The sequence below is a fragment of the Dipodomys ordii genome, unplaced genomic scaffold (genome assembly GCF_000151885.1).
Source record: "Dipodomys ordii isolate 6190 unplaced genomic scaffold, Dord_2.0 Scaffold181, whole genome shotgun sequence".
In the NCBI taxonomy this organism is placed as follows: Eukaryota; Metazoa; Chordata; class Mammalia; order Rodentia; family Heteromyidae; genus Dipodomys; species Dipodomys ordii.
The window spans coordinates 499,300-523,416 of record NW_012267397.1 but is presented as its reverse complement, the minus strand read 5'-3'; the positions used below and the strand labels follow the sequence as shown (position 1 = coordinate 523,416).

General features: G+C 41.1%; 1 protein-coding gene across 1 annotated transcript in view; it reads left to right on the top strand.

Annotated features, from left to right (window-relative positions):
• Positions 1 to 24,117, top strand: part of Kiaa0319l (KIAA0319-like ortholog) — an 89,208-nt gene that overhangs the window by 17,963 nt on the left and 47,128 nt on the right. Inside the window, exon 3 of the mRNA XM_013034084.1 lies at positions 9,521 to 10,047. Within this exon, the coding sequence (XP_012889538.1) occupies positions 9,521 to 10,047 (527 nt within the window). The remainder of the gene's footprint in view (positions 1 to 9,520; positions 10,048 to 24,117) is intronic.

Below are 24,117 nucleotides of genomic sequence, written 5' to 3'. Positions count from 1 at the left end.
CCAGAAAACCGGAAGTGGCGCTGTAGCTCAAGTGGTAGAGCACTTGCCTTGAGCTGAAGAGCTGAGGGACAGCGCCCAGGCCCAGAGTTCAAGCCCCACGGCCGACAAAAAAAAGAGAGCTGGGATCTTACCTCTTTTATTTATGCTAAGTATTCCAAGCACATAATAGATGCACCATAAAAATATTTGTTGACTGAATAAATTAATAAATTAGCAATAAGGAAATTATGTTTTCAGAATTAAACTGAAATCAGCATAATCAGAGCAGGTGTATACAAAGGCACATTAAGGAGGTACAATGCTTTTGCAACTACTAAAATGAGACTAAAATCTTAACAAATGTATTAGTATACTCAAAGAATGTATACATCCTGAGAGTTATATGTGTGGGTTTGTGGGAGATGAAAAAACTTAATTGGGCTTGGAAATCTAAAACAAGGAGGCTAATACAGGCCTAAAACAAACAATTGACTATGAAAACATTTTCTGACCTGCTTCCAGGAAAGAAATTACACTATGTTTTTGGCACAGAGAAAAATTATTCAATTATAAGCCATTCTCTGAGAACTTATTAGAAGTCTGGTCCCACACTGGGCACTGGAACAATAAAGATGAGTATAACACAGCCCCTGCTGAGAGAAGGTTCAATTTGATGGGGACATAGATATAAGCACTGGGATACAGTAAGTGAAAAGATGGAGGGAAGCCAAGGAGAGTGCTACTGGAATCAGAGAAGAAGCATTTAGCTTGAGGTAAAAGGGAGATCTGAGGAATCCTTTCCAGAGACGTTGGTATCTAGACAGTTTTTTTGTGTTTTTTTTAAATTTTATTTTCTTGTAAAGATGCTGTACAGAGAGGTTCCAGTTACACCAGTAAGGTAATGAGTACATTTGTCGAGCGTTATTACCCCCTCCTTTGTTTTTCGCCTATTATCCCTTCCCTCCCATCTGGACAGTTCTGAATGTTGAATTGAAAGATTCAAAAACTATTACTAGGCAGTAGGAATGCAAATAAATTTTCATGAACTGGAACAGTTGAGTCAAGCTGGAATGGCAGTTTTAGTAGTGGTCAGACTATGCTAAGAAGCCTCAATTAATTAATTAAATAATTAATTTTGGTGGGTCACGGTGCCTGAACTCTGGGCCTGGGCGCTGTTCCTCAGCTCTTCAGCTCAAGGCTAGCACTCTACACTTGAGCCACAGCGCCACTTCCAGCTTTTTTCTTTTTGCTTATGTGGTGCTGAGGATCGAACCCATGGCCTCAGGCATGCAAGGCAAGTGCTCTATCACTGAGCCACCTTCCCAGCTCCACCACTTCTGTTTTTTTCTGCTTATGTGGTGCTGAGGAATCCAACCCAGGGTCTCATACATCCAAGGCAAGCATTCTACCACTGAGCCATCTTCCCAGCCCAGAAGCCTCAATTTTAAACTTATTTTTTTTTTGGTTGTAGGTCTTGAACTCAGGGCCTGAGCACAGTCTCTGAGCTTTTACATACAAAGCTAGTGCTCTACCACTTTGAGCCATAGCATCACTTCCGGTTTTCTGGTCGTTAATTGGAGATCAGAGGCTCGTGGACTTTCCTGCCCCAGTTGGCTTCAAGCCATGCTCCTCAGATCTCAGCCTCCTGCATAGCTAGGATTACAGGTGTGAGCAACAGGCACCCTGCTAATATGATTTTTTATTTTTGGCGGGGGGGGGGTGGTCCAGTCCTGGGGCCTGAACTCTGGGCCTTGGCGCTGTCCCTCAGCTCTTCAGCTCAAGGCTAACGCTCTACCACTTGAGCCACAGCTCCACTTCTGGCTTTTTTCTTTTTGCTTATGTGGTGCTGAGGAATCGAACCCAGGGCCTCAGGCATGCAAGGCAAGCGCTCTACCACTGAGCCACCTTCCCAGCCCCTAATATGATTTCTTTTAACTTTTTCTTTTTGCTTATGTGGTGCTGAGGAATCGAACCCAGGGCCTCAGGCATGCAAGGCAAGCGCTCTACCACTGAGCCACCTTCCCAGCCCTCTTTTTCTTTTTTTTGGTCAGTCGGTGTGTGTGTGTGTGTGTGTGTGTGTGTGGAGGGGGGGCGCTTGAACTCTGGGCCTGGTTGCTGTCCCTGAGCTCTTCTGCTCAAGGCAAGTGCTCTACCACTTGAGCCATAGCACTACTTCTAGTTTTCTGGTGGTTAACTGGAGATAAGAGTCTCAAGGTGGGGCTGGGAAGGTGCTCAGTGGTAGAATGCTTGCCTTGCATGCATGAGGCCCTGGGTTCAATTCCTCAGCACCACATAAAAAGTAAAAGCCGGAAGTGGGGCTGACACTCAAGTGGTAGAATGCTAATCTTCAGCTGAAGAGCTGAGGGACAGCGCCCAGGACCAGAGTTCAGGCCCCACAACTGACCAAAAAAAAAAAAGTCTCATGGTCTTTCCTGCCCAGACTGGCTTTGAACCGCAATCCTCAGATCTCAGCCCCCTGGAGTAGCTAGGATTACAAGCGTGAGCTACTGGCATCTGGCTTTCCTGTTTCTTTTTGTTTGTTTCCTGCTTCTACCTCCCAAATGCTAGGACTATACACTTGTACCACCATGCCTAGCTTCTTCCTATTTTCTTTACTCCTGTCACTGTCAAAGATACAAATGATTTTGATCATCTGCCCCCTCCCAGGTTCTGTTCCTTTGAGATAAGACAAAAGATTCAAATGTCAGATAAGACTCACTTGAATCAGAGATCTTACTCATCACTAAGCTTTAGTAATAATTTTAAGAATACAGCACGTAATCAAGTGGTACAGTGGAGTGGGGAGAGTCTAGGACATTCTGTGTAACTCCCCAGCTCATCCTTCCCTCATTGAACATGCTCACTGTGGCCTTGTGTCATGGCAAAGTTTCTAACAGTAGTTTCTAGGTCACCTCAGAAAGTATAGATGCTTTTTGGGTTATGAAGCATTTTCTTTTTGTATTCATATTGTTATGTAGCTTACCTGACATTTTTCAAGGGGCTGTGGAAGCAAAGGAAGGCCTTTGTAGTCCCTCACTCCCAGCTTTTATGTCTTCTCTCTGAAAGGTTTGGATTTTTACCATGCTGCTAAAGAATAGAATTTTTAAAAATAATCTTGACCTTAAAATTCTCATAGGTCCCCTTGACCATTTTCCCCAAGACTAAATCTGTTTCCTTCATATTTTATTGGTAATACAATCCTCATGATTTTCCTCAAAGCTTTTGCTATTTTCTATGAGGGAAGAATAGGCAGCTATCTTGTCATCAGTGCCTTACATTTTCCCATCCTTTTTTGTGTGTGATAAAGTACCTGAGCCATTATGAGTTGTGTGACTCTGATTTGACATTCCTGTATAATATGTGCTTTTTGACTCATTGCCACTCACCCTCCCTTCCCAATTTATAAACTTTAAAAAACTCCACTGAAGGAGTTGGGTGCCTGTAGGACACCAGTAATCCTAACTGCTTAGGAGGCCAAGAGTGGAAGGATCACAGTTCAAAGCCAGCCCAGGCAGGAAAATTCCAGAGACACTTATCGGGAAAATAACCAGCAAAAAACAGGACTAACGATATGGCTCAAATGGTAGAGCACAGCCTAGCAAGTAGGAGGTCCTGAGTTCAAACCCAATTAGAAAAAAGTCCATTAGGGCTGGGAAGGTGGCTCAGTGGTAGAGTGCTTGCCTTGCTTGCATGTGGCCCTGGGTTTGATTCCTCAGCACCACATAAACAGAAAAAGCTGGAAGTGGCGCTGTGGCTGAAGTGGTAGAGCGGTAGCCTTGAGCTGAAGAGCTGAGGAACAGCGCCCAGGCCTAGAGTTCAGGCCCCATGACCTGATGGGTTGCAACAGACAGAGGAGAGAGGTCATGATACAAGGTAGGACCAGACATTATAGGTAGTATCTAGACAATGCAGGATCTTATTAGGTTATGAAGGATTTTTTTTTTTTGGTAGTGCAGGTGTTCAAAGTTAGGGCCTGGTGAATGCTAATAACCAAGTGGGTTACCATTAAGCTATGCCCCTAGTCCTATTTAGAGCCCTAGAAATCTACTGGAAATTTTGAGTTTAACATTTATTTTCAAAGGTAATGTATGTAAACTATACAGATTCAAAAAGTATAAAAAGATATTCAATGAATAAACCAGTCTATTCAGTCTTTTAGTCACCTAGTTTCACTCCCTAAAGGCAACCATGTTAATTTCTTGATTATTCTTCCCAGAATGCATATGTGTATATATGAATACAAATACTATATTCTCTACTCTTGCACAAATTATAGCATACTCTCTGCATCTTTTTGCTTTATATAATGTATCCTAAATATCACTCCATATCAAAACTATATAGAGTGACCTTGTTATTCCTGTAGCTGCCTGTATCTTCCATAATTGATTAACAGTTCTCAATTAATAGATGTGTAAGTTACTTCTAAGAGTATTTTTATTTCAGTCTGTACTCAGTGTCTATCTCATATCTATAGCTCATAGAGCTAGTATATCTCTGCAATACATTATGAGTTTTGTTACTTTTATTTTGTAAAGGCTGAATTTCTATTCTTTAGAGCACTTGCTTAGCTTGTAGTCTTATATTTATTATACTATAATCTTATGTTATTATATTTATATATTATTATATAATAAATATAAGACTACTCAAGTAGTGCCTTTTATGAAACAGTTGCTTAGTAGCATTTGTTGAAAGAATAAGTGAGTAAAGAGATAAAGGATAATGGTGATCTGAGAAGTAAAGGAGCTGGATTTTGAAATGAATGGAGGCTATTTGAAATGTCTACTATTGGAAATGAAGTAAAGGAAGGTAAGAATGAATGAACAGTCAGGATAGCGAGAAAGCCCAATGCTGATAAGAATTGGAGACTCTTTTGTTATTATGAAAGAAGTCAGTACACTAGAGGGATTTTTTTCCCCCTTAGTTTCCATCTTTTTCCAGATTCATCCTTGATTGCCTTTTTCCCAAATAACTGGGGAAGAGGTTACAGTGATGGACTGTAGAATCCTAGCCGGATAAGGAGTGAGATGGAGAAGAATCTTAAGCATCCATATTCATGATACTCTGTTTTGTTGTTTTGTTTCCAGAAATGGAAGGAAGGCCTGAAATAAGGCAACAAATGAGTCAGAGGAGAGAGGTCTGGCCATACCACATAAAAAATAGAAATTTAACTCTGCTGAAGCTTTTTTTTTATTGTCGGTTGTGGAGCTTGAACTCTGGGCCTGGGTGCTGTCTCTCAGCTCTTCAGCTCAAGGCTAGCACTCTTGAGCCACAGCACCACTTTGGTTTTCTGGTAGTTAATTGGAAATAAGAGTCTCATGGACTTTCCTGCTTGGGATGGCTTTGAACCACGATCCTAAGATCTCAGCCCCTTGTGTAGCTAGGATTATAGGCATGAGCCACTAGCGCCTGACATTTTTTTTTTTAACGTTTATTTTACTCATCTGTTTTCTCACCAGGGTGAATTTTTGGAGGGTCCAAAACAGTTGTTATCCCTGAATGTTTCCCCACATTTCATTCATGTAAGGCTTCTCTTCACCATGCATACTTCCATATTCAGCCTAAACTGCTTTTTTAACAGTCTCTCCCCATTGTGATGTTCTTAGGGTTTCTGACTGCTGTCACTTCTCTGATGACTTTGAAAGGACAGGGGTCTTTCTGCTTCACATTCATTGTATTTATGGAGCTACTTTCTAGAGTGAATTCTCTGATGATGAATAAGCAAGCATTGATGAGTGCTTCTTGAGGAATGTCTTATATCTAATACATATATACAGTTGCTTGCCTATGTAAATATATGATGGTTTAAAAGAGATGGTTTAAAAGAGATGATTATCCCAGTCTTTACTTTTATGAATTCTCAATGATGTGATTATTCAGTTAGCTGAAAGGGGAGTATATCTGAAAACTTTGCCACATTACTTGCATTTGGTTTTGTGTTGTAACAAAGTTGCACTCAGGGCTTCATGCTCTTGCTTGATTATCTTGCTCATGAGCCACACATCCAGTCTTGCATATTTTTTAGTTAATTAGAGATGAAGTCTAATAGACTTTCTGCTGGCTTTGAACCACAATCTTCTAGTACTCAGCTTCCTAAGTAGCTAGGATTGCAGAAGTGAGTCACAGACAGCCGACCTTCTTTTCATTTATAGTACTGCTTCTCTACAAAGGTTCTACCCAACCAATCCAGACCTCTTTCCATCATGATATTTGTTTGGTTTTTTAGAACAGATATTTTACTTTAAGGCTGGTATCTTTCTTTCAAACTGTTGTTCCTGGAACTTCTCATAACTAAATCTAGGAATCTACTTTGCTCCAGTTGGGTGATTAGTTTTGGTTTGAAAGAGAGAAGCCCACAGTCTTGAGATTCATATAGATTTCTAGCATCATATCTTATAGAAGGTCTCTTGAATAATATCAGGTTTTTCCCTTCAATCTGGGTAAAGGCCACATCCCTAAATGCCCAGGATCTGGGCTTTAAGCAGCTTTAGAGACATTTGTCTCCTGAACTATTTTCCTTAGGTGAAGAGAATCTTGTGAAAGCAAATAGTTCTGGAAGCTAGAAATCTGAAATCAAGGTAATAATTATGATTGGTTCCTTCTGAGACTGTAAGTAGAATCTTTACTTGTTTCCTTGTAGCTTTTGGTGGGCCAAAGATTTTTGGCATTCTTTGGCTCTATCACTCTAACTTCTACCCATGTCATCAAAATGAATTGTTCCTGTATGTATCTTTAAACTTTAAACATCGATTGCAGACTCCTCTGGTTGTTGTTTTTGTTGTTGTTGTTTTGTCAATCCTGGAGCTTGAACTCAGGGTCTGGGCACTATCTCTGAGCCTCTCTGTGCTTAACGCTAGCACTCTACACTAAGCCACATTCTCAGCCCTCCTCTTGTTTTTTGAAGTAAGCATTTAAAGCTGTGTACATCCCTTTAAGCATTGCTTTAACTGCATCTCACAAATTTTGGTATATTTTTATTTTTATTCAATTTGAAATCTTTTCTAATTTCCCTCCTGAAGTTTCAACCTATGATTATTATATTAGTATTCAACCAAGACTGAAGGGTATACCACCCAGATTTCTGAAGTTCTTTCTCTGTAAAACAACTGCCTTTTTTGTCCTTTTTTGCCTCCTCAACTCAGCAAGATCATATTTTTCTGCTTAGATTCACCTTAACCTGGGTTACAGTCTGGAGGATGCCTCTAGCAGAAAGCTAGAGTGATTAGAGGGCTTACTTGGCTTGCCTCCTAGGGATCACAGTCCTGTAGTGCCTATTGTCAATGTTTAAAAACAGTTGCTTAAAAAATTTTGTCTTGAGGCTGGGAATGTGGTAGAGTGCTTGCCTAGCATCCTTGAAGCCTGGGTTCAATTCCTTAGTACCACATACATAAAAAAAGCTGGAAGTGGTGCTGTGGCTCAAGTGATAGAGTGTTTAGCCTTGAGCAAAAGATCTCAGGGACAGTGCCTCGGCCCTGAGTTCAAGCCCCATGACCAACAAAAAAATAAAATAATTTGATATAAACGTGGTATTTTCCTTTAGGCTGGGAATGTGGCTTAGTGGTAGAGCGCTTACCTCCCTGCATGAAGCCCTGGGTTTGATTCCTCAGTGTCACGTACACAGAAAAAGCCAGAAGTGGTGCTGTGGCTCAAGTGGTAGAGTGCTAGTCTTGAGCAAAAGAAGCTCAGGGACAGTGCCCAGGCCCTGACATCAAGCCCCAATACTGGCAAAATAAATAAATAAATAAATAAATTGTCAAATTGTCTCATTTTCTAGTTACCCATGGTGGGAATGCAAGTCCAATAGCAAAGCATTCCTCACGGATAGAAGTAGCAGTTATAGTGTATTAAAAAAAATAGTAACTTGCAGAAAAGTACAAATTATTCTTATAAAGTTTATTTTTTCATTTGTATTAAATATGAGAGAAATCTTATGAGAAGAATGAAGGAAAGTTGTCATAAAGGTAACTGACAGTAGTTATTGTTAACAGTTTATTGATTCCAACAAAATTCTATATACAAAATTCATGTTACTGGTGACTGTGTGGGAAGTAGTTTAAAAAATGAAGGATATTTCTGTAGCTCTTCATCTTAAGGAAGTTTCTGTGTTTTTTTTTCCTAGCCTTCTAAATTGCTTGGCTGTTATTAGGTGGGTGCCAGTGGATCTCTCAATTCTTTTAGAGAGCAATGGCAGGCTGGCATCCATAATAACACTTCTGACTGAATAGTCTAGAAGCCTGCCATGATCTTCCTTTTATTTCCAAGTTGATTAGTGTCCACGTTAATTCTGTTGGCTTATTCTAGATGGCTTTGGCTGGCTATGGTGGCTGCTTTAGTTAGAGCCCATTTTTAGTTATGTGTACATGCAGATCTAATTATCCATCTCTTCAAAAGTTTAGTTCTATTGCATGTCTTCTGTCTATAATTCAAATATATTTACTACACTATAATTGCAGGACTAGGACTAGAATGAGAAACAAGAGGAATGTAGAACATGACATTTTAAATTCTATTTTGTTTTTTATTTTTCATGCTGGTACCCAGGCTTGAACTCAGGGCCTCTTGCTCTTGCTTTGCTTTTTTACTCACGTCTAATATTCTGTCACTTGAGCCACACATCTAGCCTAGCTTTTTTGCTGTTTAGTTGGAGATAGAGTCTCAAATTTGTCTCCCTGGATTGGCTTTAAACCTTGGTCCCTAGATCTCAGCTGCCTGAGCAGTTAAGCTATCAAGGGTAAGCCTCTGGCACCCAGCTCTAGCATGAAATTTAAATGACCTCCCCATCAAGGTTGTGGAAGCCCACCTTGAACTAATGTGACTCAATGAAAACTCCTTGAATTTTGTGCCTAGAGTGTCTCTACTGCCTCACTCTGGTCCAATTCCTATGTAACCTCACCACTGTAGTTACTGACACCTGTGTAACTAGGACCTTAAAAATGAGCTTGAAGTTTTCTTTGTTGCTGTTTTTTTTTTTTTGGTCTTGTTTATTCAGTTATCTGTTTTGGGGAGGGCAAGGGAGGCCACAGAAATGGAGGGAGAAAGTGAACAAATGAAGAAGTGGTACTCAATAGACACTATGTTGAAAATGAGCTATACAACTTGTGGATTGGGATAGGAAGCAAGAGTTGGTAGGTAGGGAGAGAAGGGATGACATTGTCCCAAAAGAAGTATACTCTCTGATTTCTGTAACCCCTCTGTACTTCACCTTTATAATCACAACAATTTTTTTTTAATTTGTTGGTTGTGGGGCCTGAACTCTGGGCCTGGGCTCTGTCCCTCAGCTCTTCAGCTCAAGGCTAGTGGCACAACTCATTGAGAAGGGAAACCATTGATGAATGTAGAGCAATTCTCCTATAAGCTAAAATATCTGGAGCTAAAAAAACACTATCTTTTGCTGTCTTTCTTCCACTCACTAGACAGTTTTCTCACCCTCTTAAAAACATGCCTTCAAAATAGCCTCAAATGTTGATGTTTAGGGCTCTTCATGGAACAGTAGTCCCGGTTTAGTTTTATCTTACAATGTTTTTATTCTTTGTTTTAGATGCCACTGAGAGCAAGTGCCAGCAAGGGAAGACACAATTTGGAGTTGGCCTAAGAACTGAGAGAGGAAATCACCTCCAGCTTCTTAAAGGATCCCCCACTTTCCAGTCATGCTGGGATGCCTGCTGCCGGAACTCTGCCTGCCATGCCCTTTGGTGGCTAGAAGGGCTGTGCTTTCAGGCAGATTGCAGCATGCCCCAGAGCTGCCAGCCTTTTAGGACAGACTCTTCCAATTCCATGCTGGTGTTTTTTAAGAAAATCCAAACTGCACGTGATTTGGGCTTTATTCCTGAAGATGATATGCCATATCTTCTGGGGCTCAGTTGGAGTAGGGCATCTTTGAGGAGACAGAGCCCACCCAGCGCTCAACTCAGACCTGCCACATCTTTCAGTGACTTGCAGAGCTTAATCAGGAAGCATCAGAAGAGAGAGAGTCCCAGGGAAGCAGTTCCAAACGCAGTGACACTGCTTTCTCAAGTGAATGACTCCAAACAACTAAGTGCTCTGAATACAAGTGGCTCTCCAGAGGTAAGCATGTTACAAAAAAAGGAGCAGAGAGGGCTGGGAAGGTGGCTAAGTGGTAGAGTGCTTGACCTGCATGCATATGAGGCCCTGGGTTCGATTCCTCAGCACCACATGAGCAGAAAAAGCCAGAAGTGATGCTGTGACTCAAATGGTAGAGCCTTGAGCTGAAGAGCTGAGGGACAGCACCCAGACCCAGAGTTCAGGCCCCATGACCGACCAACAACAAAAAAAAAAGAGTAGAGAATCATAAAGCTATTCTTTTACTTCCATGCATGAGCAACTACTGATGGTTGTGGACAGTGCTCACAGGCTGAATGCATTTATTGCTTGACATCATCTTTCTTGTTGCTGCCCTGATGTACAATGACAATTTGACTTTAGAAATGTTTACTTCATGCAGGTCTGGTCATTGTTTTGGTAAAAGTAGAAAGCTGCTCCTTAGCTAAGCTGGTTTTGGGCTACAGGTAATGTGCAGTTGTGTGGGTGTTAGTTTCTACCAATGGTTCTGCAGTGTTTTCTGCCAGGTTGCAAAACAATTGATGTATGTGGTTGTAGTCAAGTTGTCCTCCTCCAACTCCTGCCTGTAAACACATTCCTTATGAGGTAGTTTCTATTCCAATCCAAATTAACTATGCCTGGTGTACTGTAGACTAAGATCTGACCTGCTGTGCTGGGAAGCCAGATGTGGCCATTAGCCAAAAGGTTTCTGGGGTGACTTCTCACCAAGCTGCATATGCCAAAGGACAAACCACCAAGTAGAGTTTATTCTGTTTATTATGTTTCTTCATTGTTGATCTTCTTGGGCAACTGATTAAAAGGAATGACTCACTTTGTGCTCAGTCTTCCTTGATTACTGACTTATTTTTATATTTGTTTTGTTCTAGTTGTCTCTGTCAAGTTGAAGCCAGAGTGAGGAGGCTATTACATGCCAAGCCTTGTGTGTGCTAATCATTGTACTATGTCATTTTCTTTAATTCCCATAGCAACATCTCCATGTAGGTACTATTAGCCCTTTTTTTACTAGTGAGGAATCTGAAGCTCAAAGCAGTTAAACAATTTGGCCGTGATCACGTAGCTAATGAATAACACAAATAGAGCTTTATTATTAAGGAAAAAATCCTGTTAGTACAGTATAGACATATACACACACAGACACACACATGACTACTGCCACAATAAAGCTTATACACTGCCAAATAAATCAGACTTTACATTTCTAATAAGTAATTATATGGGTTCTGAGAGGATAAGGACAGAATAATGTAGTAGCATCTAATAATAATACTCTGGTGTAAAGTTGGGTCACCCTAAGAAAAAACGTAAGAAGGAAGGACTATTTCAGACAAAATGCAATATCAGTGGTAGAGTTGCTAGGTATCCTAGAGCATGGCAAGATTAAGAAATTGAGAGCGATTAATCTTTTTGCACAAATAGAGAAAGAGAACTGGTTGTGTTCCACCTATGTTGGGTTTCCTGGTAGCTGGGATAATAGGAGCACACCACCATGACCAGCTCTTTGTTGAGATCTCAAGAACTTTTTTTTTTTTTTTTTTGCAAGGCTGGCCTCTAATCACAATCCCAATAATATCAGTTTCCTAAGGAGCTAGAATTTCAGGCATGAGCCACAAACACCTTGCGATGATCCTTCTCCTAAGATCAGACCTTTTCTTGATTGGAGTTTAAGTAGGGAATGACAGAACAACTCTCCCTTATCCATGGCAAATATATTCTAATACTTCTTCTAGTGGGTGCTTGAAAACTGGGAGTATTCCCTATACAGAGAAATATATATCAATAAATAAACTATAGACACACAACTGGGAAAGTGGCTTAGTGGTAGACTGCTTGCCTAGCATGCATGAAGCCCTGGGTTTGATTCCTTAGCACCACATAAACAAAAACAGAGGTAGTGCTGTGGCTCAAGTGGTAGACTGATAGCCTTGAGCAAAAGAAACTGAGTGACAGTACCCAGGCCCTGAGTTAAATCTCTAAGACTGGCCAAAAAAAAAAAATTACAGATACACATACAATTTCATTTGTGCAGATTTGCGTTCTGATCCTGGGACTTGAAGTCAGGGCCTGGACGCTGTCCCTGAGCTTTTGTGATCAAAGCTAGCATTTTACCACTTAAGCCACAGCTCCACTTCTGTCTTTTTTGGTAATTAATTAGAGATAAGAATCTCACAGGTTTTCCTGCCCAGGCTGGCTTTCAACCAGAATCATCAGCTCTCAGCCTCCTAAGTAGCTAGGACTACAGGCATGAGCTCACAGTTTCATTTTTATTGTAGATCTTAGCTACCTGAATCTATTTTTTTTTTTTGGGGTCCGGTTGTGGGGCTTGAACTCTGGGCCTGGGCGCTGTCCCTCAGCTCTTCAGCTCAAGGCAAGCGCTCTACCACTTGAGCTACAGCGCCACTTCCAGGACAGCTAATTTTTACTAAGCTTTTAACAAATGTCAAGTACTAACCAAATGTTGAGTACCATGCAACAGATCATCTCCTTCAATATCTTTAACAACTCTCATCTAAGTACTGTTACCACTACACTTGTTTTATTTATTTAATTTTGTCAGTTGTGGGGCCTGAACTCTGGGCCTGGGGGCTGTCCCTGAGTTCTTCAGCTCAAGGCTAGTGCTCTACCACCTGAGCCACAGTGTCACTTCTGGCTTTTTTTCTGCTTATGTGGTGCTGAGGAATCAAACCCAGGGCTGAGCTAATGCATGAGGGACAAGCACCCTACCACTGAGCCCACAATGCTTGTTTTAAACACGTGAAGAAACTAAAGAATGTGACCCAAGATGACCCAGTTAGAAATGGACTGGGTTGACATTCAAATACAGGCAGTCTTATTTCAGTAACCAAAGGCTTAAGCACAGTTTTGGAGTTTAAGAGCAGTTATGGAGCAGAGGTATTTATCTGGTATGGAATTTTCTCTGAAAACAAATTTCAACTCAATTTTTTTTTTGGGGGGGGTGGGTCATGGGGCTTGAACTCTGGGCCTACACACTGTCCCTGAGCTCTTCAGCTCAAGGCTAGCGCTCTACCACTTGGGCCACAGTGCCACTTCTGGTTATTGGAGATAAGAATCTTATGGCCTTTCCTGTATGGGCTGACTTTGAACTGCGATCCTCAGATCTTAGCCTCCTGAGTAGCTAGGATTACAGGCGTGAGCCACTAACGCCCAGCTTCAACTCAATTTTCTAAGGGTTCAGTGTGAACATCATGTTGGGACCATACACATTTTCTCATTAAACCTAGATTGAATGAAAGTGTCTTTCATCTTTTCCTTAACCTGTGATATATAGTTATGCTACCTTAAGTAGATTTAAAGGACCATCACTGTTTTTGCTTATAAATTGCCCCCCAGCTGGCATGTTATGGTACTTTTCCTTCTCTGTAGCAATTTGCCATAAAGTCAGTATTTTTGAGGCTTCTTTAGTGACTGTCTTGAAAGAGAAAATTTGATCTTCTGAGCATGTTTGACTAGCAAAGTGCTACAAGACATGATTTATGATTAAATCTTTGAAAGCCTACTTTCTATCTAGATGACTGTTAAGAGTTAATGTCATACCAGATGCAGGTGCCTCACGCCTATAAATAATCCTAGCTACCCAGGAGGCTGAGATATGAGGATCACTGTTCAAAGCCAGCCCAGGCAGGGAAGTCCATGTGACTCTTATCTCCAATAAACCACTCAGAAAACCGGAAGTGGCACTGTGGCTCTAGTGGTAGAGTGCTAGCCTTGAGCTGAAGAGCTGAGGGACAGCACCCAGGCTCAGAGTTCAAGCTCCACAACTGACCAAAAAAAAAAAAAAAAAAGGAATTAATGTCACTAGTAGCTAAGATATATTTCTTGGACAGAATGGCCTTTGGAGAAAGGAGAAAGGAGTCAGAATTCTTGTTTAGCAGTGAGTTTAGTTTCAGCAAATCACCTACACCATAACATTTAACAAACTGTGCTCTTAACAATTTAGGTGCACAGCAAAGGCAGTGCACAGTAATTACTTTCTTTTCAAAGAACTGCTTTGTGAGGCAGCTGCCACCTTCAGTCCAACCTGTGTGCAGTTGAGGAAAAAAGTGGTGGCCCTTTTGTAAAGGAGGAAAGGGGGCAATGGTTATTACCCTGGTCTTTTCCAAACTTCATAATACCTTATTGTACCCATCAAAGGATTTAGTTACCCCCTCTGCCTTGCTTTCTGAGTATGCTAACCCTGCAGGAAACCACTGTTGTGGAGAAGAACACAGAACCACTTTTGTATTTGTTTATAGGTAGGTATGCGGGTGACAGACATGCTGACAGTTAAAAGAAAGGTGGAGAGTGCCCCCTAAGGTGGGTTGTTTATGAACAATGTGCTTGTTTATCACATTTTTATTTTTATTTTTTTGTCTTTTCTTTTTTGGTACTGGGGATTGAATCCAATAAGTTGCGATTGCTAGGCAAGTACTTTGCCACTGAGCTACATCCCAGCCCTGTTTGTTCCACTTTTTTTTTTTTTTTTGGGTCCGGTCGTGGGGCTGAACTCTGGGCCTGGGCACTGTCCCTCAGCTCTTCAGCTCAAGGCTAGCACTCTACCACTTGAGCCATAGCACCACTTCCGGCTTTTTGCTTATGTGGTGCTGAGGAATCGAACCCAGGGCCTCAGGCATGCAAGGCAAGCACTCTACCACTGAGCCACCTTCCCAGCCCCCCTGAATCTATTTTTTATTATTATTAAATTGATAACTTTCACCTTTTCACTTAAAGAGATACAGAATTTTTTCACTACTAAGGTTTGAACTCAGGGCCTTGCACTTGGAGGCAGGCACTCTACCGCTTGAGCCATACCTCCAGCTTACCTTTTCACTTAAAAAGGAGCTCTGTGGTTTTTGCTAGCATATCTGTCTTAGGCTTTGGGCCATTGTTAAGTAGGATATGGATTTTTAGGCAGATAGTATACACAGCATAGATAAATTAGAGAAAGTAATGATTCTTGTCTGGGCCTGATGAAGGTTGGATAGTGTGAGATTTACTCATACTACTCATAAAGTGCATGTGACTTAAAGTGTATGAATGTTGGGTTGGAGGTGTGGCTCAGTTGGTAGAGCACTAGCCGATGAGCAAAAGTGGCAGGTAGCAAGTTTGAGTTCCGGTCTTGGACCTAAAAGGAAAAAAAAAACAAAAAACTTATGAATTATTTATTCCTGGAAATTTCCACATAGGGTTTTTTTTGCCAGTTGTGGAGCCTGAACTCTGGGCCTGGGTGTTGTCCCTCAGCTCTTTCAGCTCAAGGCTAGCACTCTACCATTAGAGCCACAGCACCACTTCCAGATTTTTTCTGCTTCATGTGGTGCTGAGGAATCAAACCCAGGGCCTCATATGCATGCAGGTCAAGCACTCTACCACTGAGCCACCTTCCCAGCCCTCCACGTAGTATTTTTGAGTTACAGTGGCCACAAGTTACTTGAATCAGAAAGAGAAACCACAGCCAGGCACTGGAGGTGGCTTACATCTATAATACTAACTACTTAAGAGGCTGAGATCTGAGGATCACTATTCAAAGCCAGCCCAGGCAGAAAAGTCTGTGAGATTCCTATCTCCAGTAAACTATTCAGAAAAAGTCAGAAGTGGTGCTGTGTCTCAGGTGGTAAAGTGGTAAGCTTGAGCAAAACTAGCTCAGGGATAATGCCCAGGCCCAGAGTTCAAGCACCTGACACAGCAGAGAGAGAGAGAGAGAGAGAGAGAGAGAGAGAGCACGCACAGGTAAGGGGAACAGCTATAATCAGATATATTGCTGATGTGGTAAGTAGATTGGAAAAGGGAAAAAAATGTATATGGCCCAATACTCATCTTCAAGCTAAAGAAGCACTATACTATCAAAAGAAGATAAAGATGCAGAAAAGGGGATAAATAAGAAATCTTTTCCTCAAACTTTAGCATGCATCAAACTCACCTGGAGGCCTGGTTAAAAACAGAGTACTAGGGCCTTGCATGCCTTGCATGCATGAGGCCCTGGGTTTGATTCCTCAGCACCACATAAGAAAAAAGAAAAAAGCCCAAAGTGGCGCTGTGGCTCAAGTGGTAGAGCGCTAGCCTTGAGCTGAAGAGCTGAGAGACAGTGCCCAGGCCCAGAGTTTAGGCCCCATGACCGGACCAAAAAAATTAAAAAAATAAATAAAATAAAACAGACTACTAAGCCCCAACTTCAGAGTTTCTGATTTAGTAGAATTAGAATGAAATCTGAGGGACTTGGAAGGTGGCTCAGTGGTAGTGCTTGCCTTGCATGCATGAGGCCCTGGGTTTGATTCCTCAGCACCACATAAGCAGAAAAAGCCGGAAGTGGCGCTGTGGCTCAAGTGGTAGAGCTCTAGCCTTGAGCTGAATAGCTGAGGGACAGGGCCCAGAGTTCAGGCCCCACAACCAGCAAAAAAAAAAAAAAAAAAAAGAATGGAACCTGAGATTTTGCTTTTTTCAAGTTCCTGGAGAGTCCTAGGGACCACAGTTGGAGAATCGCTGCCTTTTTGGGTTTGCAGAAGGGGTTAGAATATAAAGTTTGGAGCACAAGATTAGCTTCAGCAGGATACCTTCTTCATTGTAACATGAAGGAAAGACTGGGTGGGAGCAGCTAAGGTAGGTTTATAGGTTGGGTAGAAGAAAATCATGGTAATTTTAATCTCATTACTGTTTCTTCTTCAGTGTGCTAGGTTATTTATAGAGACTGGAAGCAGAAGTAGGAGGGGTGGGTGTAGGTTGGCAATATCAAGGAAAATCAAGTTTGAGGAGTAGTAAAGGTCCAAAATAGCCATTGTGAAAGATGGCAGACAAAGTGAGGTTATAGAAAGATTGCTGGGTAGTCTTGAAGATGGAGACTATGTGCTTAGGGTAGTGGTGCCCAGTGATCTTTACAGTTCAGCAAGACTCCTTGGTAGCATTCAGCAACTCTATCTTATTATCCTTTTATCCACTCACTCTCTTGACAAAACCTCACTTTCCATGCCTTCTGTACAAAGAACCTAGCAAATTTTCTATCTTGGATAAGTCAAACTATCAGCCTTTTCTCTTCCCTTCTCTTCCTTCTCCCCCTTCTCTTTTCTTTTTTTTCTTGATGGTACTGGGGATTAAATTTAGAACTTCACCCTTGCTAGGCAGATACTCTTCCACTTGAGAGATCCTACTGGTCCTTTTTGCTTCAGGTATTTTTCAGATTGGTTTTCATTTTGGCCAAGCTGGCTTCAGACCATGATCCTCCTACCTTAGTCTCCTTCCTTCATAGCTGGAATTTCAGAAGCATACCACCATGCTAACTTCTTTACGGAAATTGGATTACCATTACCCTAACCGTTGGCCAGTGGTGTCAAGACTCACCTACTCCCAATCTCCTCCTCCTAAATAGCTGGGAATACAGGCATGAATCACTATACTATATGCCAGGTACCACTCTGAGTCCATCACATGTATTAACTACTAATCAATAAAACATATCCTACAAAGTACTATTACTGTTTCCATTTTATTTATTTTTATTTTAAATTTATATTCTTATTGGTATATACCAATAGCTATACAAGGGAAGATTTCATTATACCATTTCCACATATGTATACAATGTATTTCATTCAATTTCTCTCCCTCATTACTCTCCATTACCACATTAGCCCCTACTATTACTATTTTGGAAATGAGGAACCTCAGAAAAAGAAAGGTACTTGAACCTGGGTGGTGTGAATCTATTCAGAGTTTTTCTTCTTTGCCCTCTTTCTCAACAGGCAGGACTTAGAATGAGGAGGAATTTTGAAAGCTAGATGTCAACTGCATCTATAAAGTAGGGGAGTGATGCCTAGCTTGGGAGATAACAGCTGAGAGTTAAAGTGTGCTAGAGCAAGAGGGCAGAGGAGAAGACATGGTTCTTGAAAGGTAAGGGAGTAAAGGTTTGCAACGGGCATTGGGAAAGAAAAGCAAAGGCGATAGCTTCAGCATACGATAGTATAATTAGCAATGAAATTAGAAATGGAGCAATAACTGAAAATACACTTGTGTTTTTGGAAGAAGACCCTGGCGTGGTGTTGGCTGTAAAGTCCTGTTCCTTCTTGTTTACCAGTGGTGGGCAGTGGCAATAAATTGCCAGTGAATAGCATTTCAAGAGCTTTGTGGTCTGACATGGAGAGTGGGTGGACCTGGGTAGAGGAATATTGAATTTGAACTGTGAACTTGAGGAGTGGGCTTTTGCTGTAGGTAATGTTACCCAAAGATTTACGTAGTTTGACATCACATGGTGAGGATTGTAGCATAACTTTTTTAAAAAAGGACAAAATGGAGTTTTAAAATCCATTCAAGTTATATTAGACCCTATACGCTGTGCTTAGGAGCTTACTTCTTAACTTGAAGGCCCTGGGTAGCTCTGGAAAGTGGTAAGATTGCCTTGTGCATTCTAGATTGTTAACTTGTAGGCATTTCTTTTTGGCAGAGAAATGGAATTCAAACTTCTGCTTAATGCACTAGGGAAAAGAAGGAAATGTATGCAATGCAGATCTTCTAATTAGAGGTGACAAGCTAGCCTCTCTAGTTTCTAGTTTATTCTGTTCACACAGAGGTAGGTCAGATAACTGCATCCTAAGTTGGGAGAAGTTGTATCTTAAATTGCTCTTGTCTTGCCTGAAATGCCTGCAGAGCTGCAAAAGCGTTGGGTTGTCATGATGCATTTTTCATTCTTTTGGGTATATACGTATATTGTATCCAAGAACAGGTATTGTGGACTTGTTACATCTCCAGAAGTGGACAGGAGTGTCATTTATTCCCTTTTCTGCACTTGAAGAAGGAGAAGCTTGTCCTGCTTGGTTTAAGTACTGCACCCTTTCTGTACCACCACTCTCTGAATTGTTGGCAGATGGGGCATGGATGCTTGTTAATTGGGTCTGGAATGTGCACAGTACAAGCAGTCTGGCCCCTAGAAATTAATTACTGTCAGCCCTGCTTCTTTTGAGGCCAGAAAGGAAGGTCCACAGAAGTAGCCCCAGGCACACCTTTTTGCTGCCTTTGTCAATGAGCACTCCAGTGTACTCCTTGTAAGCCTGAGCTTATCTGTTTATCTGAAGGTGTGGGTTGTAGGCAGAGACAGAGAACACCTTACATAACAGGGACAGCTTTGTAAGCAGTTCCTCTCATGATTTTGTTTTTGTATTGTTTCAGTTTTTTTCTTCCTTGCTTGCTTCTGTTTTGTTTTAAAACTTCCTCTAAATCCTTTGAGATTGTGAAATTGTTGCCAATAATTTATTTATTATTTATTTTGGTTATTACTTCTTGAAAAATCTGTAACTGCAGAGCCTTATTTTTCCCATATTCTCACTCTCAGTTATCTGACCGACAAATTAAAACTCTTTACCATAAAAAAAAACAACACTGAGCAGTTTGAAGCCAGCCTAGGTAAGGGTACTGTATCTAAAAAAGAAAACAACAACAAAAGATATTAAGCACCTCACATTCTAATCTTACAAAGTTGCTTGTTGCATCATAAAAAAAACCTGGCAGCCTGTTTCCTTGTTGTATGTGGATCTGACAGAAGTCCCTACAATCATAATTCCTTTTTTAAAAAAGTATTTCTGAACCACAATACCTTTAACTTTTTTTTAATCCTCTATCATAATTATCTACTCTTTTGTCTAATCAGAGTTCTGGGTGTTTGGGTGTTTTTTTTTTTTGTCAGTTGTGGGGCCTGAACTCTGGGCCTGGGTGTTGTCCCTCAGCTCTTTAGCTTAAGGCTAGCACTCTACCACTTGAGCCACAGCGCCACTTCCAGCTTTTTCTGCTTATGTGGTGCTGAGGAATCGAACCCAGGACCTCATGCATGCAAGGCAAGTACTATATCACTGAGCCACCTTCCCAGCGCCCTGGTTCTTTTTTTTAAAGTTTTTATTTTATTGTAAAGATGCTGTACAGAGGGGTTACAGTTATATGAGTAAAGTAATGAGTACATTTCTTGTTGAACATTGTTATTCCCTCCTTTGTTTTTCTCCTATTATCCCTTCACTCCATCACCCTGGTTCTTTTTTTTGATGGTACTAGAATTTCAACTCAGGGCCTCACACTTGCTAGGCTTGTAAGTCATACTTTCCATTTTGCTTTTTGCTGGTTATTTTAGACACAGAATCTCATGGACTTTTCTCCCTGAGCTAACCTCAAGTTATGATCCTTGGAATCTCAGTCTCCTGAGTAGCTAGGATTTTAAGCATGAGCTACCAGCACTTAGCAACTACAGTTCCAGTTCTTCACCCACTTTTTTTTCTTTCTTTCCTTCTTTCTTTCTTTCTTTTTTATTTTTTGTTTGTTTGTTGGTCGTGGGGCTTGAACTCTGGGCCTGGGTGCTGTCCCTCAGCTCTTCAGCTCAAGGTGAGTGCTCTACCACTTGAGCTGCAGCGCCACGGTCTCTCCTGCCCGGGCTGGCTTTGAACCAAGATTCTCAGATCTCAGCCTCCTGAGTAGCTAGGATTACAGGCGTGAGCCACCAGCGCTTGGCTCTTTCTTTCTTTCTTTTGTCTGTCACGGGGTTTGAAATCTGGGCCTGAACACTGTCTCTCAGCTCTTCAGCCCAAGGCTAGCACTCTACCACTTGAGCCACTGTGCCACTTCAGGTTTTCTGAGTGGTTTATTAGAGGTAAGAGTCTCAAAGACTTTCCTGCCTGGGCTGGCTTTGAACCTTGATCCTCAGATCTCAGCCTCCTGAGTAGCTAGGATTACAGGTGTGAGCCACTGGTGCCTGGCTTCACTCCTTTTTTTTTTTTAATCATGTACAATTTACTAATAAACTATTTTGTAAGTTAGCTTATTGTCTTGATCCATGTGGACTGCTCTAAGGGAAAAAAAACCCATAAACAACAAATTTATTTTTCAATTCTGGAGGCTGTGAAGTTTAAAGTAAAGGCCTCAGTGGCTTAGTGTCTGGTGAGCCTGTTCCTCATAGCTAGTACCTTCTAGCCGTGTCCCCTCATAGGGGAAGAGGTAAACAGACTCTTGGGCCTTTCTGTAAAGGTGCCAATCACCTCCCAAAGGCCTTGCCTACTTAGAGCATCATGTTAGGGGTTAGGATTGCAACATATGAATTTGGAGAAGAATGCAAAGATTCCGTCATAGCACTTAGGAAGCAAGAGGGATTAAGAATTTCAGTGGGTCTCTTAATAGATCCTTGATAACTGTAGAACTTCAGCCATGGGAAAACAGTCTCAGAACTAGTCATTCTCATTTAACACCACAGCTGTGGTCCTTCCCATTCCCTACTTCAAAGATGGTCTGAATTTCTCTCAGAAGACTAAGAAGACATACATTTGTAACTAACTACTACAAATAGAACCTTGCCATTTTCTCCACCCTCAGCAATTCCATTATATTATTCTTCAATGTAGTTTTCTTTTTGCTTCATCTGCTTTGGGGCTTACTGTACACCATTAATCTGTGTTACAACGAGAATGTTTATACTTTCATCACATTGGAAAACTGACCATTTTTATTCAGACATTAAGCTACCCATCACAGTTTGCTATATTCTGTTCATTTCTTCCCAGTCATTTTTCCCACTGTTTCGTGTTGAATAGTTTTATTAACTTTTTTGAAATTTACTGGTCTTTTATTTTGTATGGTCTATATCTACCAGATAGATAGATAGATAGATAGATAGATAGATAGATAGATAGATAGAATCTCAGACATTGTAGGGTTTATGTCCACAACTTTGTTTTGGTCTTTTTAATATCTTCTATGTCCCTACTATGGTTACAACAGTAGTAGTATCAATGAAGAGTATCTTCCAAAATTCCTAGTGGATACATAAAAATGCAAGTGCTACTCAACTCTGTGATAAAGTTTAATTTATAAATTAGGCACACTAAGAGACTTTTTTAGGCACATTTCTAACACTAACAAAATATCTGAGACAATCACCTTCTATGAAGGAATGGTTTGTTTACTTGGATCATAGTTTTGAAGGTTTCAGGCCACAGTCAGTTGGCTCGGTTTTCTTGGGCCATGGTAGGAGCTTGTGGCACAGTAGGACAGTTCACCTCATGGCAGTCAGGAAAAGAAGAGGCTGGAGTTCCAATATCCCCTTTAAGGGTAAACCTTCTAACTTTCTCCAACCAGACCCTACCTCTTAAAGGTTCTACCTGAGGACCAAGCTGTCCTCATTTGACCTTTGGGAGACTTTCCAGATGCAGACTGTCACAGGGACTAATAGAGGTAGCTAATAATAATGTAGGATAGTTTCTGTGTTAAGTGTAGCAAGGGCTTCCTGAGCATATGTTTGATACTGGAGATGCCTGCTAAGTGAGTATGGGTGGGTAGCAAATATAAGGAGGCTATACTGCGCCAAGGGACCATTCATGTTCCAGATAGGATGAAGTGGGATGGCATGGAATTTCATCATACTTCAGTTTAAAACCTAATCAACTATTTATTTCTGGAATTTTCCATTTAATATTTTCAGACTACACTGATGTTGGAAAACTGAATCCACAGAAAGGAAACCTGGTTTAGGAGGAAGTATGATACAGATACACTTAACTTTCCTTATATCTCCTACTTTTATAGCCTCATGTGTGCCAGGCACTGAACTACCATGGAGGAAAATATATGGAATATAATTATAATAATTATTTTAATATCATTGTCTAGTAGGTGTGGTATCTGTTTTATTGATGGTTTGGATTTGTTTGTTTGTTTGGCGTGGTACTGTGGATTAAGCCCAAGGTCTCATGCATATTAGGCAAGTACTCTTCCACTGAACTCCACCATAGCCCTGAATCAATTTTAGTTGAGATTTTTTTCTGGGCTGGGAAGGTGGCTCAGTGGTAGAGCGCTTGCCTTGCACGCATGAGGCCCTGGGTTCGATTCCTCAGCACCACATAAGCAGAAAAAAAGCCGGAAGTGGCACTGTGGCTCAAGTGGTAGTGTTAGCCTTGAGCTGAAGAGCTGAGGGACAGTGCCCAGGCCCAGAGTTCAAGCCCCACGACTGACAAAAAAAGAAAAAAGAGGTGTTTTTTTTTTTTTTATCTTGTAACAGTATTTATTTTTCTACTTATTGTATGTCAGGTCTGTCTTTCTGTCTTTCTCTCTGTCTCTGTCTCTCTCTCTATTTCTCTTTGTGACACTTCTTGAACTCAAAGCCTGACTGCTATCTCTGAGGCTTTTGTTGTTGTTGTTGTTTGTTTGTTTGTGCTTCACCACTTGAGCCATACTTCTACTTCCAACTTCTTGGTGACAGTTAATTGGAGATAAGAGTCTCACAGACTTTCCTGCCTGGGCTGGCTTCTGAAATCCTCAGATTTTCAGCCTCCTGAATATAGGGTTAAAGACATAATCCACTGGTACCTGGTAACCTTGTCAGGTTATTTTTGGTGAGATGTCAGATATTATTAATTTTATGATAGGATACTAGATATTTTTGTGTCATCATGGGTTTTCTTTTTTTTCTTTTTGGTCCAGTTGTGGGGCCTGAACTCTGGGCCTGGGCGCTGTCCCTCAGCTCTTCAGCTCAAGGCTAGATTTCTACCACTTGAGCCACAGCGCCACTTCCGGCTTTTTTCATTTTGCTTATGTGGTGTAGAGGAATCGAACCCAGGGTCTCAGGCATGCAAGGCAAGCGCTCTACCACTGAGCCATCTTCCCAGCCCCTCATGGGTGTTCTTGAGCTTTGTTTTGGTAAACTGTTTAAAAATAAACTGATCCTTTCAAATTTTGCTTTTAAGTTTTGTCATATGAATTGAGGATTAGTTTTTCCACACTACTGAGGCAAGACCTTTATTGGTACCCAAATTGAGGTGCCATGAACTATAAAGTTTTCTATTCTGACTTTTTGGAATGGTTGCTATTCATAGTCCAAGTAAATTTGAGTACTGTCTTTTTTTTGGGGGGGTGGGTCCGGTCGTGGGGCCTGAACTCTGGGCCTGGGCACTATCGCTCAGCTCTTCAGCTCAAGGCTAGCACTCTACCACTTGAGCCACAGTGCCCCTTCCGGCTTTTTTATTTTTTTTATTTTTTATTTTTTAATTTAATTTTATTTTATTTGTGAACATACTGTACAGAGGGGTTACAATTGCATGGGCAGGATAATGC